This window comes from Lepisosteus oculatus, chromosome 11, assembly GCF_040954835.1.
Source record: "Lepisosteus oculatus isolate fLepOcu1 chromosome 11, fLepOcu1.hap2, whole genome shotgun sequence".
NCBI classification, from domain to species: domain Eukaryota; kingdom Metazoa; phylum Chordata; class Actinopteri; order Semionotiformes; family Lepisosteidae; genus Lepisosteus; species Lepisosteus oculatus.
Genome location: NC_090706.1, coordinates 5,249,571 through 5,269,321, shown reverse-complemented (window position 1 = coordinate 5,269,321; position 19,751 = coordinate 5,249,571). Strand labels below are relative to the sequence as shown.

Genomic DNA, 19,751 nt, shown 5'->3' with positions numbered 1-19,751 from the left:
TGTTTATTCCAGAAGCATGGAGCACCTGGTTGAACACATTTTGTAAAGCAATTGGGAACAGATTTTAAAACAATTTGATTCCTCAAATTAATGTGTGCTAATAAAATACTGATAGATGAAGCTTTGGCAATCTGGTGATAATAGCAACATTTAAATATGTAGCCAATAGTGGCAGTTGACATTTCATTTTCTTCTCAAACCTCAACTGGAGAATTCTGCTTTCCATGTCAGTGTCATACCAGTGTTCTAAATCCATTTTTAATGCAGCTACCATTATTTAAAATGTCAATTTGGATATGAGAATTGCATTACAAATTCTCATCACCTCAAAATGTCAGACTTAGTGCCATTCATTATTTTTCCTTTTGACATTAGATCACATACGAACAATATAAACTTAAAAAAAAAGTGCCGGACAGAGAGCTGTTTTAATATGATTCGTTTTGAATGCTCAGTTCTCAGCCTAGCCCGATAGTTTCATACACAGTACTTTAGAGTGAATGTAGCTCTCTCCTTCTTACAGTGCTAGGCCTCCATATATAGGATTCTCAGGCAGCCGGCAGTAATTTAATCTAGCTTTAAGTGTCATATATAAAGCTTCAGGCTAGGGCAGCACCTCAGGGCAGGTTTGCTGCTGCATCCTCCCCTCCCCCGAAGTTGTTCTGCTTTTTATTTTGTTAGGCTTCTACTTGCATCCTCCGTATCACATAAATTTATATCATATATTCCTGTCAGCCCGTAGGAGAACAGCAGGAAACACTGGAGCCAAAGAGATTGCATTGAGGCAAAAGGACATCAAGGATAACTAATAACATCTCACACTTGTACTGGAGTAGAAATGCATTATCCTGCAAGTTAACTGCATTACATACTACTGTTGAAGTAAACCTAGAAATCTGTATACACATCTCATGTAATCCCCTTTTATCAGTGCAGCAGATAATGCTTGTATTTATTTGCTTTTTCATTATAGACCCTAAGCATTTATTAAAGTAATCATGTTGAGCAAATTAAAAGGTTTTTAGAGTTGACAACGCTGAGTGCTATGTAAAATGAAAAGTATGTTGTTTTCTATGTGTGAAACCTACCCCAAATGTTGGTTTAATTTGTAAAAACGAAAGATGTCAAAATCATGTTGAAAAATAGTACTACCAGAAATGGACAGAGACATACTGTACACCGTAGAACAGTGCTTTACAGTGCATACAGTGAGACAAACAGTCTAACATGAGCAAGGGTCTTTACCATAGTTTCATCAAAGATTGTTCATTAGCAAAAATAAGATACACCACTATAATGATCTTTAAACGTTTCCCCTTTGAGTCTTCACCATCAGGTTTTTGTTCTGCATTCCTTTACACGAAATGGCTCTTGTAGAAGTGTTCATCCTTATATTGCTTCTGTGTTAATGGTATTATTTTATCATCTACAAAGAAATTGACCAAGTTATCAGAGCATGAAAAAGTCAACAGCAAAGAGTTGGAGGGTAATTGCTGCCTTGTCTTTTGAAATTACACTGTCATTGCTTTCCCTCTGCACCTACAGGGTTATCTTTCAGAACTTGTAGAACAAATACCAAAGTGACATGCACTTGTTATACTCTTACAAAGGGCATTTGGCATGTTGTATTTTTGCACTAGGTTTCTGCATAAAGCTGAATCATTGCTGAAAACAGCAAACTTTCATCTCCTTGCCTTACAGTGCATTGACATGTTTGAGAATGTTACAGTGTGTATGCTACTGCTTCATTTCTTATGGTACTGCATGTTTCAGAGTATGTTGCAGAGCTGCGCCAGTCATGTTGCACAACACGGATTTCAAAAATTCAAATCCTGTTCCTCATCTCTTCTCCTTTACCGTCCTTGGAGAAGTTTACATAGTCATGAAGCTTATAGGTGAACTTACATTTAAAAGGAACCATTCTACATGTTTCTCCTCACGCAACTGTTAGTTGTATTAGCATTTATGCTCTTTTTGAGGAAAGAAAACAGGTTTGCCTTTACTCCACAAGGACAAAACAGCATTTCTTCCCATCTGAGAACATTAGGAAACCATAGGGGGAAAATCTCATTAATTCCAAACCACAGGCATTTTAAACTTTATTTTCCTATTACAGAGAAGGAAAAAAACAGTTTTAATTTCATTTTTAAGTACCAATTTGTTCTTAAGCATTCCTCTTTTTGACAATCGTGCAATTAACCTGGAGGTGATCAGACTTTCTATTACAACTCTTTGCAGGGATTTTTTTGTTCTCCAGCGATTTCATTAAGAAAGCAACTAGGTAGTAAAACCTTATGTGCTGGTGGGTGAAAGGTTCAATTTGTTGTTTCTGCAGGCAAACCTTCTCCATCGTGTGTCTTGTGCTCTTATGCTTCTGCAGCATCAGACCCATGGGGTGCTAATGAATTAGTCTATTATGTTATACTGAATGTTTTTAAAAGGTCCCCAGTCTATTCTGAATGCAGTGTGTGTCAACATTTGGCTAAGAGCACTTCCACGTTTTGCCAAATTGCAAATTGCTGTTAAAAGCAGCCATGTATTCATTCATTTTTTAAAATACTAATGCATTCGTTGTTATTATTATCATCCACTGAATCAGAAATTACATACGACAAAGGATTTTCACGTTTGGATGCTGTGGATAAGGGGACGTTCAGCATAGTGAATGTATGTGAAAGAATATTTGCTCATGTCAGATGTCAAGAAGAGCACTTTCTGCATTTGAAACTACATTCTATTGTTTCAATTCCATACTTCCAAACCTCAAATTCTATTTGAGTTAGACCTCAAATAGAAAATGTTGCTCTGTTTTCATAGCCTATAAATACAAGGCCTGAGATGCCTTATCCCCTATGCTCTTGAGCTTGTAGCTGAGCATTATCCCCTTGGATTTCTTCAGAAGTACAAAAAGACTTGAGGCTTTTCTTGCAGCAACAATGAAATGCAATTCCTGTGTTAAATTAGAGCTTTTCTTTCCAAAGGACCTTTTTGCACTTGATTTAGAGCCGTATCGGTACTGTGGGGTTAATATGACTGGCTTCCGGATTTTGAATACTGACAACCCCCAGGTGGCCTCCATTGTAGAAAAATGGTCAATGGAACGACTTCAAGCTGCCCCAAAGCCAGAATCAGGACTCCTGGATGGAATTATGACGGTATGGCAGTTGTTTCTTTTTGTTATAAATTTATTTTTTTACAATACATTGTGTGAAATTCAGGGATTCTGATAAGCATGTACCTTGTAATGCATACGGGACACAATGACATATCCACTTAGAACTTCAAAGGCTCTTTGTCTGCCAGTTAATATTGCTGGGAGTCAATCATATTTATTTAATTTCATTTATTACCATCAAGCGCATTTGAATATGCGACCGTTGTTTTCCGGGTTTGTGGAGTGCTGAATGGCTTAAATGATTTTTTCATAGGCTGAGTCTGTGATGGAAAAAAAGGCTTCTCTTCTGTGTGGATGAAACTGATGTGTCCCAATCACAGATATTCAGTACACAATTTACAGTATCGTTTGTCTTTTTTAGTGGGCACAGTTTCATTAGCAGTCAGTAGTTATGACTGAGCCTTTTCTGATGGAAAACCTAGGACAAGCCTGCTTGCAGGGAAGTAAAGAAAGGCAAGGAAGAAGGGAAATGGACTTTATTAGGGTGATGTAGATAGTTTCTATTTTTATCCAGTATTGCTGCATGGTAGTATTCCTTAATATAGTTCCACTACCTCCCCTCTGTAGTGATGTTTTGCTAATGGAATTAATGATGATCATACAGTACATTACTACCAGCAGATGGGGACTCGGGACTCGGTATGTTTTGAGTTTGAAGTAATAACAAAAGGGATGAGGCTTGTTATTCTTCTAGAGCTCACAAAAACCCTGCTTGAAGAATAAAAATAATATACAAGGTCATTTTTCTCCTCTCCCTTCAGTTCAGGCCTGCTATAGCAATTTCATAAGCCTGTGGTTTCCCAGCATGCAGAATTAGTCTTTGCTTTAATCCTGCTACAAAACTGACTGGATAAGAAATGGGATCTATCCAGGTTATTCCAAAGTATGATGTGAAGTATTTACATTTTCCCCTCAACACAATGACAGAGGTGTATAAAAAGGTTAATAAAGTTTTTTTTTTTAATCAATGGTGTTACTGTTTGGACAAATGAGGGATTGAAAGTTTTTTTTTCTCAATTTTGGAAGCTTTTTTATGAGATTTGGGATTATCCTTAAAGACATATTTTTCAGGTACACATCTGAATTTCAAATATCACACTAAATCCATTTTTGACAAATCCAGTCACTTACGTTCCAGCATCTTAAACAAATTCAGACAAAGAACCAGCAAATCTTAAGCCTTATTGTGCTTTACCCCTACTACTTTTTCTTTGCACATTTGAAATACTTGCTGTAATCCCTATGCGTTGTTTCAAGAACTAAAAAAAGAATGTGTGCTTCATTAATTAAAAATAATAAAACTAAATAAACTGTCTTCAACAAGCAAAACAGATTGCAGTTTTTAAAACAATTATAATTAAGAGAAACACACAGTGCATCGTCAGGAATTGAGTATGTGTTGAAGAGAATTTTTTCAGACATATACAGTATACGCAGTGTGCCAACATTTTTACTTAGGTGGTTGAGACAATATACTGTACTTAGGAAGCTGTAATCTCCTGTTATTCATTTCTAAATACTGTACATTGAATTATGTTTTGCGATTTTATGAACCCATATGCAGTATGCTACAATTTCCTTGATTTAAAAACATGTCCCAATTCCCCAGTTTGCTTCTTTGGTTTGGCGATCTTCCATTAATTTCAACCATTTAAAAATAAAAGTAATCCTTCTCTTTGGAGAAGGAAGCCTCTGCTGTATCTGGCGCCCGTTTTAGAAACAAAAAGGTCTGTCTACCTTCCAGCACCTTCTGTCTCCTGAAATAATGTTCCCCTTTATTCCAGACAGATGCTGCTCTGACATATGATGCAGTTCATATTGTGTCAGTGTCCTATCAGCGAGCCCCTCAGATGACTGTCAACTCTTTACAGTGCCACCGCCACAAACCTTGGAGGTTCGGAGGGCGTTTCATGAATTTCATAAAAGAGGTAACTCAAACATTTCAACCTCCAATAGTAAGACAAAAGAGTTTTCAAGAGTAACATCAAGGGCAGTAACACCACAAGAAGTTCTATTGATGGTTTGAGGTCATTTTTTTAGATGACTAATAGTCCATTGATTTTCAATAATCACTTAGTCTAATAAAGGACGCAGAGGATTGCAACAGTATAAGCATGAGCCGAACCTGGCAGGCCAGTAAGATATACAGTGATGCTGTTAAAACTTGATTTCCAGTGTTGCAAATGCAGCTCAGAAATGAACACGTTTAACTTCCGTTCTTATTTTATTGCTATTGATGTGCAGCCAGTTTGTTAGAATTCGTGTGGTTCAGCGTATCAGCATTCTTGTTTTCCAAAGGAATGGTGATCTTCCATTTGTCATTCCATTCAATCTGTATTGAGCTGTTGTCACAGTTTACAAATATACTCCAGCCACATTGACTGCAAAGGTGGGGTACTGTAATATAATCTGAAGTCCCAAAAAATGATTAATGATTAAATCAAATAACCACAGAAATAAGTGATCTGTTAATGTCAATGTAATTATTTTAAAGCAAAGGGCATTTGTCAGCTCTTGGCACCCTCTTTTCCTCTTTTGGTGGGGGGAAACTTACAAAAGAAATTGACAGTTTCAAAAGATTAATCAAATCTTTAAAAGTTTTAGGCAGGATTTTAAAGTTAATTCTGGTCTGAACCGGAAGCCCGTGCCAAGATGCCAAGAAAAGAGTATTACAGTATAAGCATCGCTGACTGGAGCTTTGTTAAGATTCTTACTGTTGAGAACATACTGCAGGGCATTGCAATAATCAATTTGGGATAAAAGCATGAACTAGTCTTCCGCATCAGGCATTCACAGAGAATCAAACAGACTTTTAGTGATCTAGTCTACCACATATGAAGATTGTAACAGTTAAGAAGTGTGGGATGTGATTTAAATCCTCTAGCACATACTGTACAGTAAAAGTAAGCTTTGGAGTTTTGAGATGTTCGCTACATGTCGGAACACAAATGAGCCTTGTTCTGTGAATAGAACAGCACGCAGGATCAAACTCATAGATGCCAGGGTTATTTTTTTCTCTGCATAGGAAAGTAACAGCCACAATTATTATACCTTGCAACAAATGCTCTGTTCAGCATCGGAGGTTTGTCTGTAATTCAGGACAGAGGGTTACAGTGGGGTTTGTAAGAAATCATGAGAGTGTGGCTCCAAAGCAGTAACGATGGCGATGATTGTTAATTAATCACAGTCCAGGGGGAGACAGTATTTGAACTGCTTCAATGTTAAATCTAATTAAAATGAAACGGGGTACTGAGTGATGATTAATGGTGTATGGTAACTGCTGTCTCGTTGTTTTTACTCTGTAGTCCCACTGGGAAGGATTAACGGGGAGGCTGGTGTTTAACAAAACTAGTGGCCTACGGACAGATTTTGATCTTGATATCATCAGTCTGAAGGAGGATGGTCTTGAAAAGGTACGGTTCTCTTCCAATGTACTAAAGGGACTGAGTGGTTTGGTCAAGGGGAAGGAAAAATATTTATATTAATCTTGTGTCTTGTGTCTTCTCAGTGCTACTGCTGTGCAGTTGAATAAATATTCATCATTGGAATTCATTGATAAGATTGCACAGATATACTGTAGTTCTAATGTACCTTTCTGTTGTTCTGTAATCCACATATGAAAATATAATTTACCTCCTAACAAGGAACTAATGGGCTGCTTTAAACAAAACTGTTAGTTATTGGGTCATAAAGTAAATTAGATTAAAGTACTTTAGTGTTAATTGCAGCCTTTGTTAATGATGTTTTCAGGTTATTTCTTTAATGCTTTTGTTGTAATGAGGGCCTTAAGTATGTTTGCATTGTGTCTTTAACTGAGAAGCAAAAGACATGCAAGTCACAATGTAAATTTGTAAAGATCCTGTCTCCTCCTGAAATACAAAAATTGAAACATTAAAAAACATAAAACTGGGAAAAACATTTTTATGAGAACAGATCAAATGTTCCCTGTGCTTTTCCTCAAGAGAAACTGCACTAGTTTCATACAGAGGAAAGATTTACATGTACACCAATAATTGAGCTGTTTTGGATTTGAACCGTAGTGAGGGAGACCTACTGTAGCTGTGCTGATGTTGACTTTGTCTCACTTTTTTTGTACAAAGGCAACACTGTCTTTCTAAATATACAGTAAGTCAATAAAAGTGGCCGATCATATGAAGGACCCAGCAGGTGCTTATGGTTAAAATGCATTCCGTTTCGGACAGTTGTGTTTTGGAGATAAGAAAAATATAATCCAGGAAGACAGTGTAATATGTTACTGTGGTTTTTAAATCAACCTTATTTATAAACAGGATAGATTTTATAAGAATGCCTACTGTACAAACTACAGAACACTGTCTAGGAGCCTAATTCTGTATTTGATAGAAAAAGGCTGTAACCCTGAACACATCATAAACTCAAAGTAAGTCTTTTTGCCATTTGAAGAAATCCCTTTAGGCTTAAACTGTCAGATAGATGCAAGCTATTCTTTAAATTGCTGTAGCACAAGAGGGACAGAAGCGAAGCTCCAACCAATAACCATCATTCACAATGAATTATAGCCTTGGGAACAGGCCTCATTGTCACTTTTCTCTCTTTGTCTCAGTTTTGTAAATAAGCAAATAGGTAAGAGACATGGCAGCCTTCGACAAAATCAGGCTAATACTCATTTAATCAGGCTTCCTCATGTCAGAGAATTAAAGGAATTGTATAGCATCAGTTGACTTTTACAGCAGAAAGATAAGTTGGCAGTCACTTCAGGCTTTTTTAAGACTTGAGAGCTACAGTACAAAGCAGTCCCAGTGAATTGAATATTATCGTTAGTTTAATTTGTTATTAAATGGTGATAAATTCGGAATGGAGAAGTTGCTTAATGTCAGTTGTAGCATCATTAAAAAGTTGGAAAGCTCTGTCAAAAGGAGAAAAAAACCCTTTAAAAACGACTTTGGATAATCATGTTTAACCAATTGAACAGGTTGATTGCATGCAATTAATGTGAAATAGAGTAACATGCAGAGTGGAGGCTATTATGGGCTTTTTTAAGACACTGTACTCTCACCCAATGCACAGACAAACATTATGTGCTACAATTTTTAAAATAACTACTATAATAAGGTTCTTTAATTTTTGTATGAGGAGTACATTTCCCATGAGGCATGAAGTTTATACTACATACTGTATATGCAAAGAGGAGCGTAAAGATCATATCATGTCCAGTGTTAAGGACAACATGGTGCCTTAGGTAAATGATTCACCAGCCTTTGAACATAAACCAGAGACTGTGTGGTTATTTTCTGTAGCGCTGCTGTATTATTTCCCCTTGATAACAGTCATATTAAGTGTTCAGTGTGGCACGTGGCACGTAGTCCTACCTGCTCTGCCTTTCAGCAGCTCCCCTGCTGGAATGGTGCACCCACTTGACCTTACATATACTTTGCCTGTAGGTGATGAGGAATAGAATCAGTAGTACATTGAACTGAACTCTCCACATTCACCCTGTCGCTAAAACTATTTATTGTGGGCTCTCAAGGTTTTCCACACATCGGCATTGAGAGCTGGGAGAGATTAAGTGTCGGTTGTGGTCCGTAACTAGTTGTATGTACTGTAGTCTTTCCGAAATATCTGTTCACAGCTAGAATCTTGGAAAACACAGACCCTGTGCAGCCTTGTGGTAGAGTTTACATTTAAAGGATCTTAACCTTAGCTTACCCTTTTTTTGGTGACATTCTGAACTCCTTGTGGGAATGCGTGTTTTCAATAACCCTTGATGCAAAAATCATTACGTTGTCATTCTTAGTCTTTTAGAACCTGGCTATCAAGACAGTCTTATGCCACTCCCTGACAGCCTTTCACAGTATCTATGGCTTGTCTTTCAGCTAATCTGCCACACTTTAAATGTGTAATTACTGCACTGTGTACAGTATATAATAATGAGGGAGATTATTACAAATGTTTGCTACATGAATATTGAATATCACTTTAGGGAATGATATAGAGATTCAGTACCGATGATATTCTGTTTGGAATTTAGATCTGTACAGGCAGTCACAGCAGTATTCAAAATAATGATTTGTTTGGGAGTATTTCATTGCAGAGAGTATACCTGAGGGGATTCACTTGCAAAAAATTCTTTATTTGTTCAGATCTTCCAACTGACCTTAGTGGACTTGCTTGATGCATAATGTAGTGGTTTTGCAATTTGATTCGCTGTTCACAGAACAGTAATGATCCTTTTTTAGCTAATCTTTTTACATATACTGCGTTTGCTTTGGATCAAGGTTGTAGAGAGTCTAAAGATGCACTGTTATCTTCTTTAATAGCTGGAGAGTAAACCTACAATTCCAATTTAAATACAGGATTTTTATGCCTATCCTTTATCTACAGAACGTGTTTCTTTCACACAGAATGAGTTGTCTCAGAATGTCTGAGAGTCTTCTCTGATCTTTGGATTTTTCTTTTGTTCCATTTAATTTGTTAATGACCTTGTTTCAGATACAGCATTCCAGCTTTCTGTATTTTTTATCAATATGTGAAAATAGTTTATGAATGGCTTCTGGGATATTATGTGTGGTTAAGATAGTTCTCTGTATATCCCAACATCTCAAAAAGGGTATAAATGCCATATTATACTTTTGGAAAATGATGTTCCAAAAATAAGAATGACTTGAATATTTAAACATTTGGTATAAAGGAACTCTAAATAATGTTTCTGTGAATTTTGAAAGGATAAATTACGTTTTAAAGACAATCATATAAAACATTCATATGGATTCATTCTTGGCACATTCAAAGTAACTTAGCCAGTCTGCATCAATAAAAGAATGAGATAAAATGGAGATATTGGAAATAAAATTTTATTGACTAACTTTATCATTAATTCCTTTAGCAGTCACCTTTATCCAAAATTACATAGAAAATTTAAAGTGCAAAGACCAGAATGCAGAATGAAATAAACAAAAGAGAACAGTCAATACAATATTTATACAAAATTCACCAACAAAGTTAAAAGCCTATGGTATAAAGAACTGTAGTCTATATTACATATACCTGTAGTGATAATATATTAGTTTAAATAATTTTAATACAGAACTATCGACATTGTATCATGCAGTGATGTACTGTAAATCATGTAATCTAAAGGTACTATACAGTAGTCTCTAAAAGATTTATCTGTATAGTGTACGTAGATGCTCTGTCATGCATTAATGTTTACAGATGATGTCTTCCCTAATGGTAATATATAAAACCGTCTCAGTCTTACTGAAGTTGATTTAGGTTGTCCTCCAAAAATAATAAAGGACAGAATGCTGTGAAAGTCAAGGTCAGTGTTGAAAAATACAAAGCAGTAATGATGTGTTTTTGACCTTCTACAGGTTGGCAAGTGGAGTCCCTCAGGTGGCCTGAATATTACTGAGGTCCCCAGACCGAGAGGGGTAAACATCACAGACTCCCTTTCAAACCGCTCGCTAGTGATCACTACAATTCTGGTAGGTCACTCAATTTATTGGTCAGGAACAACTGATGAGGGGGTACAAGGGGTGGGCAATACAGGGTTAAAACAATATGTTCTCAGCAATATTCTGTAAATTTTCTCCACCCAAAGTGTAGGGAAAATTCATTTTGTGAGTGCTCAAGCTCAAAAACCGAAATTGAAAATTAAAAAAAAGCAAAGTCAGACATCTTTCGAATGAATTCTCATGTCATTTTTTCAAAACAGAAACCAATATTAAACTGTGGCCTGCTCATGCAATAAAGTTTGAAGATTAACTTTATCACCTCTCTCATAATCTTTAGATACACAAATTTACTAAATTAGAAAAAACTTTTCCTTTATAAGAAATTGAAAGTGTCCTCAATCTCCTGAATATTTAGAGGAATTAAATGGGTCTTTAAGGGTCCTGTCATGTTAACTATCACATGTAGACTTCTGTATTTCTATAAATGTAGATTTTCTGTTTTTCCATACATTTGTTATGGTATTATAGATACATCTGCTCATGTCTTTGTTCTTACTTCTTTCTGTATTGACTTAATAGTGTGCAATTCTTCGTATGCAGCTTTAATAATGCAGAAATCATTTTAAACGCTTCATGATGCCTGGAGTTTGGCAGTACCGATGCTTATCTGGTAATTCTGAAGAAAGAAATGGAAGCAGGCTCCTCCGATAGATATTGACTGTTTTGTCAGCATATTGTAATTTTCCTTTTGTTTGATGTCCAATTCTTACAGTAAACTGAGAAACCAGTTATATATTAAATTATTACCCCTTTAGCCGATGTTTTTATTGAGCAACATTTTGATTACTAAAATGCATTATTAATATCTTCATGAGGCCACATTAGAGGCAATATAAACAGAATTAGTTTGTACAAGCAATTGGAAATTCTATTGAACAACGTGAACTGCAAGCACTGGCATTTATTGGCATAAGGCAGGTGATCTGTTGTATTTTGCTGTGTGATATAAATATTTATACAGTATATAGCCATGCAGTCTAAAAACATTGTCACCAAGTAACCTGGAATGCATGAACTTTGTTTGGGGGAGTCATTCTGGTAAGACAGCACTGCGGAAACTAATTAATAGAATTACAGTGTCTTGAAAACCTTGTGTTTCAGATCATTTACGTTGGGTATGATAGTCGATATTACAGTATCTTTAGGGAAGGGCAGGTGTGTCAGAACAGAAAGGCGTATCACCTACGAGAGGCATTCTTTTGGTCAGGTTTTAGGTTGCCCGAAACACAGCTTTATCTTATTCCTTGAGAAAAGACAATTGTGTCAATTACTACAAAAAAAGTAAGAGACATTTGAGTAAAGTAAGACCATCCACTAAAAGGAAGGACATAGTATTTTTTGTTGAATTTTTTGCATGTTGGTTTTTTTTTTCTCCTTTGAGGCATTTTTGTAACTTGACATGTGGTGAGGTTAATACTGTAATTCCAAACCAACATTTACTAACTGTTGGGCGATATTCATTTGTGTATTTCACAGGCAGTACAATAAAAGTATCCAAGACAATAAAAATGCACACAAATTGAGATGAGAAAGAAGTAAAACCTTATATGCTTTCACTTTTATATAAATGTACATATCCATTTTCCTGGCCCTGGCTCATACAGTATGTATCCCATATTAAATATTACATTACTGACAATTATTCTGCCCTAGAAATAGAAATTGAAAATGTGTATTTTATTTGGGTTTAAATGAAGTAAGATTATTTTCTTTATAAATCCTTTAAAACCGATAAATATGTTTATCTATTCCATTCTTCATCCAAAGAAATCCCAATATTCTATATTTAACTATATCCTTCTATTTTAAAGTATGTCATTTTATGATGTTTGATGGTGATGGTCTGAAATACTGTATATACAGAATACTTGTCAGATGGATAGATAGGTAAATAAAATGATCAAAATGTGAAAATGAATTATCTCTGGCTGTTTCACAATGCTAGAAAGCGGAGCCATTTAAACAGACTTCTAATCGTGCTTTGCCTATACACAATCAAATTTAGCAGTCACGGCTAGCTTGCGCCCTTAAACTGTAGGTGTCATTCATCAGTGTTGCATACCTAGTTTTGACCAGTGAAGCTTGCGTATATAGTATGTGTCTTACAAGGAACACCTTTCGGGGTTATGATGTCGTGTAAAAGCTATTAGTCACTATGAATTAGGGAGTGCAAGCATTATCTCAGGCCATTTCAGAGCAGCAGGATGCAGAACCATCTAATTCCGATTTAGAACACTAAAAAAGCCAGTCAGCAGCCACGGTCAACTAATTCACCAGCAGTGGTCTAGATCCCCCCTGATTTCCTCCACCAAAGCCAGTCAGGGCATCCCCACTCCAAGGAAATACAGGGACATGTCTGGTACAGCTGTCACAGGGATGGCGACAGCACACTGCCTTCACCGGATCATTTGCCTAAGGGTACATGACTGATCAACAAAAACACTGTAATTAAGTGGAGATAGAAATAGAAGCATGTAATCATCATCAAGGGATGTGCAGAAAGGGTTATAATCAAGCCCTCTTGGGTGCCAGTTTACACTGAAGTAAGAGCTGATGGAATAACTATCATGGCCATGTGTGAAGTATGAAGGCAGTTGGCATGTGAACTTTTATAGGAGTGTGATCACAAACCTGAATTCGTCACTGGTTTTTGTGCGTGAATATTTTACTGCCTTTTCGGGCCTTTATGGGAGGTGTTTATGGATAAAACAGTACTACAGCATGTAATTTAAGATTGTTGTTTTTTTTACTTTCCACACAGTATGCTAATTTAAGTTGTCTTTCTGTGTATTTTGGGGGCCAGTTTTTTTAGCAGTGTTTCTGGGAGGCCAAGTCCCAGCCCTTGAAAAGCACGGGTCTGTCTAGGAGTGCTCAATGTAAAACCTAGTAGTGTTAGATTGATCAAATTTAACAAACAATTAACATTGATTATAAAGTGAGAGGAGGTTATTACAAAATGTGTCATTGTGCACTTGTCTGATTTCTAAATGATGGTGATGTTACCAGGGACCAGACCTGGAATGTGTACAATTACTACCTGGACAACATTTAAAGCCTTCAGTTACACTTCTCCTATTTAAAGTGTAGTGCTCTGGGGATGATTGCAGCCTTTTGCAGAACCCCAAAATTCAGATCTCTTGAGTAATAACATATAAAAACAACAAGTTACTGAAAAAATCATATTGTGGCTTTAATGAGTTTCATTGCATTATATGATATTCTGAGCACATAAATGAGATAAAGCCTGACAGTTTCATGTTTATGAGTATTTCTTTTCCAAAGACAGATTAAGGCATTTCATGTACTGCATGTTAATTGTCTCCAGTTCATTGGCTGTAAGCATTGCCATACATTTTTTTCTTTTGTTTCTGTTCTCCCATGAAGTCTTAGACTGAAATGCATTTGAATGGAGCTGATCACTCTGATTTTAAACCAGGCCTTAGGGAAGCTGGTCTACTTGGAGGCTGTGAGCAGATGGTAATTTTTTAGAAATTGTGGTTTTCAGATCAAGGTAATTGGACAACCTGTACTAAGTTCTTTGGTAAGGCTAACTTGCTTTCAGTCAATGCCTTGATTTTAGTATTAATGTTTTCATTCCTTTAACATTCTAGAAAATTCCACAAAATTCTGTGCTGGGAAATTATGCTGTGGTTTGTAACAGATGTACATGCAGTTAAATGGAGCATGAACCAGTTTTAAAGTCCAAATATATAAACATCTATTGATATGTTTTGTTTCGTTTTTATTCATGTGCTCCTGCAAACAAGCTCATTAGTTTTCCAGGCAAAAGTTTACGTCTTTTGTTTTTAAAGTGGAGTGAAAGACATCCGCAAGGTAAAGAGGCAGTCTGGAATGATTAATGTGCTTCCTGTCAGGGAGAATTCTGGTGTGTAAGAGGCCGTCATTTGCTGAGTCAGTGAGATATTGTTAAGGAAGGACATGGAGAAAAATCAGTCATGTATTCTCTACCAAGGCACACATTTACAAAGTACCCAGCAGTGTCTTTATATTAAAAGAAATAAAAAGTTTCTGAGGGTTGCACAGTGGTTAGCATCACTGCCTTACAGCACTGCTGCCTTGGGTTCGATTTCACACCTTTGATGCTGTCTGAATGGAGTTTGTATATTCTCCTTTTGTTAGTGTGGCTTTCCTCCAGTTTCCTCCCACATACTCCCAGAGACATACTGGGAGGTTAATTGGTGTGTGGAAAAATTGGCCCTGGTGTGAGAATGCATGTGTCTGTGTGTCTGCCCTGCAAAGGTCTAACATCCCACATTGTGTCCATTGCTCAGCAAGGTACAGTAGGCCCTGGCTATTGTGTGACCCTGAATTGGATAACATGGCTCGAAAAGAAAACTGTTAGTAAAAAGAAAAAAAAAGCTGGTTACTGACAGTAAAGTCATCTGCCTTCTCTTTTGTACATGCAAAAACAAACTTATCACATGAATACAACCAAGTATCATTTGATCAACATGATTTGTCACTTCTTGTAACTTAATAACTTTATAGAAGGACAAAACATATGACTTAAAAGCCCCAGGTGAAGAAATTACTGTACTGGTTTTTATCTCCAGTAGATGTACAGTCCCCATACTAAGAAAAGGTTTGAAGCCAAGATTTGGAATAGATTCAAATCTTGTAGATTCAGTCTGGTGGTGATATTCTTTTTTCCCCACTGGCAGATACTTGAGTAATTTCAATATGATACTGGGTACTGTAAGTCTAAAACAATAACAGTGGGTGTGCACAAACTCTTATGTTCCTTCATCTACTGATTAAATCAAGTGTAAAAGAAACAGGAACTGTCAGGAAAAAACACAGAGCAGAAAGGCAATCTTCTGTTTCTTCAGATGAGGGCAACTACAATGAATGTCTCACCTACTGACAATTTTCCCAGTCAATGTTTTTTTACCATGGTGCCCTTCCACATTATACACAAATGTGCTTTACTTATCAGAATCAGAATCCATTTTATTGTCCTCATACAGAAATTTTTCTTTGGCCTCACCTAGGCAACAATAAAACAGTGTATTTACAGAGTACGGAAAGACTTCAGTAAAAAGTGCATAAGACTCAAGTGTGATCACTATGCATATATACAGGATGCTGTCAGTGCAATATACTGAATGGCCTTGTACATTAGATTTAAAAGCGTTATGGCACTCTGAATTAATGACTTCTTAAAAATGTTTTTTGTAACCTTTTGGTACTCTGAAACACTACCTGGATGGTAATTTTTCAAATTGGAAGTGTAGTGGATTTTAGGCATTTTTTACTATCAACACTGCTTTCCTGTAAACACTCCTAGTATATACTGTATGTGGTTCAGATGGTTCTGTTTCTGACCAATACGTTTGCTGCCTATAGTATGTTTATATTCCATGAGAGCTTGGCTCTACCCTTGACACTAAGTGTCCCATACCAAATGGAGATGTTAAAAAAAGCACACAGTCTTCCAGGCTCCTGTAGGTCAGCTCTAGGGTGTCTTTGCTTATATCAAAGCTTTCTTTATTTCTTATACAATAAAGGCATTGCAATATTAACCTTCTGAATATTTAAATAGAATCACTGTCAGCATTACCATAGTATCATGCAAGGGTATAAAGTTACAAAACACAGGACAGGCACAAACAAGCAGTGAAGTCAAAATTTCAAACAAAACCATAGTAAAATTACAAATTCCCATGCACATTTGCAATCATATGAGGTCATAAGTCATAGCTACCCATGGTTATGTTTTAATTAGATGCACTGAGAACATCACAGTGCTCACAAAACTCCTGAAGACAGTGTTGATCAGTGCCAAATGAAATTCCGACAAAGCTTTCAGTGTCTTAAGAAGGTGTGGGGGACCCTTTTCCTTTAATCTCACTAATGCAAGGAAAAGCTCATTATGTTCAAGGAATAATGGTCATGGGGCTCCTTAGAATTCAAATGACTAAATATGAGAAGCAAGCATGGGGTTGAAATTCAACATTTTAATCATATCACCCATGTGCAAGACACTTACTGTATTACACTCAGCAAGGGCGACAAAGGAAAACAAAATGCCCATTCTTCAGTTCAGTGTAGTCCTTGTGTCTTCAATACAGTGCTAAAATGAATGACTTTTTCTTTTGCAATCTGTGGATGACCCTGATCTCGCTACACCAGATTTCATTGAGTTTTACCAAAAGAGCTACTCATTCAAATGTCTCTTCATACTGGTTTCATGATTATCTAAATTAAGACCATCTAAATAGTGTATACAATTTTGAATAGCTAGAATTAAAAGATAATCACAGCCTTGAGTCCAAATACAGTCAATGCAGATTTTCTATTTTGCCAAATACTTAGCAGTACAGTTTGGCACTTTTACACAGACTGCAGACCTACACTGAGAACTTCTTAAGTTATTGACCTGAAAGCACACCAGATGAAAATAAAAAATGTACTTTTGCACGTGTATTTGGAAAATGTTTGTATTCCTTTTTTTTTCTGCAAAAACAGTGGCAATGCCGAAGTCGATGCAAGGGGTGGCAGGTGCCAATGAGACTGAATAATTGTGTCCGTTGACTGTTAAATTTAATTGAGATACTAGACGAAGAACATATACTGTACCTACAGTAGATGATCTTACACATTTGGGGTTAGAATCTGTGATTTGTGCCTCCCCTAGAAAGAAAGAACACAGAAAACAATCTCTGCCCCTGCCCCACCATTGAGAAACTGGGCAGATCCTGGCATCTTTGCTGTGCAAAAAGTGAAAGGTATTAAAAAAGAAAACCCTAAGAAAATCAAACTTGGAACAGTTTCGAGCAGACAGTCCTATAATCTGTAGAATGCTGACAGCCTCTTTGTGTAAACTAAAATGTTTCACGACAGAAGAAATATTATTGCAACTCCTTTCCTTCACCTTATACACGCTTAAGTGCATTCCCATAGCAATATGTGGGCTGTGTAGTTATAAAATTGAGGGCACCTTGACTGAGAAATCGATTAGCAAGCTAAGTGTTTGTGAATTGTATGCCTGACCATTGTAAGTAATAAATGGTGTAATAGTGCATGAATAAGTGGTCTACCTTGTCATAAAGTGTCCCTCAGGATGAAATCCCATCCAAGGAGTATTTGCAGCTGAATCTGACAATGTGAGTTACTGTAAGTATATTTAACAAGAGGACAATGTTTTATTTAATGTCCATGAAAAACATTCTTCAACATTTAAAGAATGTATACACTACCACATTTATTTGAGACACTTGTTTTGCCTGAGCTATTGTCTCAATAGAAAACGCGACTGTAACATCAGCTGAAGCTCAACTGAATCACTGAGGTGTTCTACCAGTAATGCAGAATCATAGAGGAAGAACAGGGTCATAGTCACCTCAAGGTCCCAAACTCCGATTTTACATTTATAATAAAAGAACACTTATTACTTTTTACATTATTCACCAGAAGAAAAAAAAATACATGCTTTAACCTTTGCTGCAAATAGTTGATTCCTGAAGTACAATGCTGCTCATTAATCCATATAAAATGAATAAAAACTGAGTTCTTAACAACTTTTATTTCCTTCACTTATTGCTTTATACTAATGTTTTTACAAAACTGGGACAGGGGGCTGAGTGTAGCATTGCTTAAATCAAAGAACTGAACTTAAATTTTCATTAAACAAGATACTTTTCATCAAGTGTTTATACTGAAGCTATTTAGTTCTGATTTTCAGGCTAAATTACACAAACTATAGCAGTGGTAGTTATGATATTATACTGTTTATAAGATCAGTTGACATGATGTATTTGAGAACATACCTAAGCATTTGAATATGCTGAGCAGTGTAAAACACTTTAGAATAACATTGGCAATCTAAATTAGAAAACCCACCTTCTAAAATAAGCCTTTCCCCAAGCCATCAGTTTAAAAAAATAAAATATGCTGTGCAAACGAAACTATATCTGCATGAAAGTTTCTATCTGTGTGCTGTGGAAACACACTTGAGGTAAACACATTTTTATTTATTTAATCAGCTGGCATATACATCCTTGGTTTTAGCTGCAGTAAATGCTTACGAGAGTTATCAGGGTAGATCACTTAACTTTAATTGGTTTTGTGTTTAAAACAAATTGAAAAGCTGACCTTACCAGTGGTTTATATTTGATGTTCTGTGTCTTTGCAGGAGGAGCCATATGTCATGTTTAAGAAGTCTGACAAGGCGCTCGCTGGTAATGACCGATTTGAGGGGTTTTGTATTGACCTTCTTAAAGAACTGGCAAACATCCTAGGATTTATGTACGAGATTCGACTGGTGCCTGATGGAAAATATGGATCACAGGATGAGAAGGGACAATGGAATGGGATGGTGAAAGAACTAATGGACCATGTAAGCATTGCACTTTATTAATCTGGTGAAATGAGTCATTTCTACATCCTGTGCACTTTTGAAAGTGAGATAATGCGATAAGTATGCCGCTTTTACCGCATAATAATCATAGGAACCAATCGAAAGACAGTCTAAAACTGCATTTATCCTCATCTTTGGGCAGTACCCATCAGTAAATTTACTGTATTTCTGGCTGTACATAAGTATCACACATCAAATGGGGGAACGTCAGACAGTTCAAGACTGAGGCTCTGTTCTACAGCATTTTTTCCTCATGTGGCTAATGGACACATAAATGAATGCTATGTATTAAACCTCTGGTGATATTTCAAAACTATGTACTGTATGTTTTGTAAAATGCATATCCTTTGCTGCAGCTTTGAGGATGCACATTGATGTTGTTTGCAGCCTTGCCAAGCAGTGTAGGCATTGACAATGCAGAAAGTAACTTTGCCTGGTAATCCATATTTGGAAAAAAAGCAGTAAAAAGCTTCTTCTGTACTAATGTGACTAATGTGGAAGCCATTGCTGTTAAAGAATCAACGTTGTGGAAGCAGATGACTAGCTATCGCGATGGTGCTGCTATGCTGGCATTTATAGAATGGCCCTGCAGTATCTCTTTCCAAAACACATCCTTAGGGGACAAAGCAGGTCTTGGAAGAAGGCTGCAATAGCCTAAATGGCATTTAGTGAACGAAGTCATACGATCAATGTCAATGGAGGA

At 36.5% G+C, this 19,751-nt stretch overlaps 1 protein-coding gene across 2 annotated transcripts in view; it reads left to right on the top strand.

Moving 5' to 3' along the window:
• Positions 1 to 19,751, top strand: part of grik3 (glutamate ionotropic receptor kainate type subunit 3) — a 118,000-nt gene that overhangs the window by 62,003 nt on the left and 36,246 nt on the right. For both annotated transcript variants that reach the window (XM_006631254.3, XM_015348817.2), the window contains exons 6-10: positions 2,982 to 3,155; positions 4,960 to 5,103; positions 6,481 to 6,588; positions 10,525 to 10,638; positions 18,824 to 19,027. In XM_006631254.3, the coding sequence (XP_006631317.1) occupies positions 2,982 to 3,155; positions 4,960 to 5,103; positions 6,481 to 6,588; positions 10,525 to 10,638; positions 18,824 to 19,027 (744 nt within the window). The remainder of the gene's footprint in view (positions 1 to 2,981; positions 3,156 to 4,959; positions 5,104 to 6,480; positions 6,589 to 10,524; positions 10,639 to 18,823; positions 19,028 to 19,751) is intronic.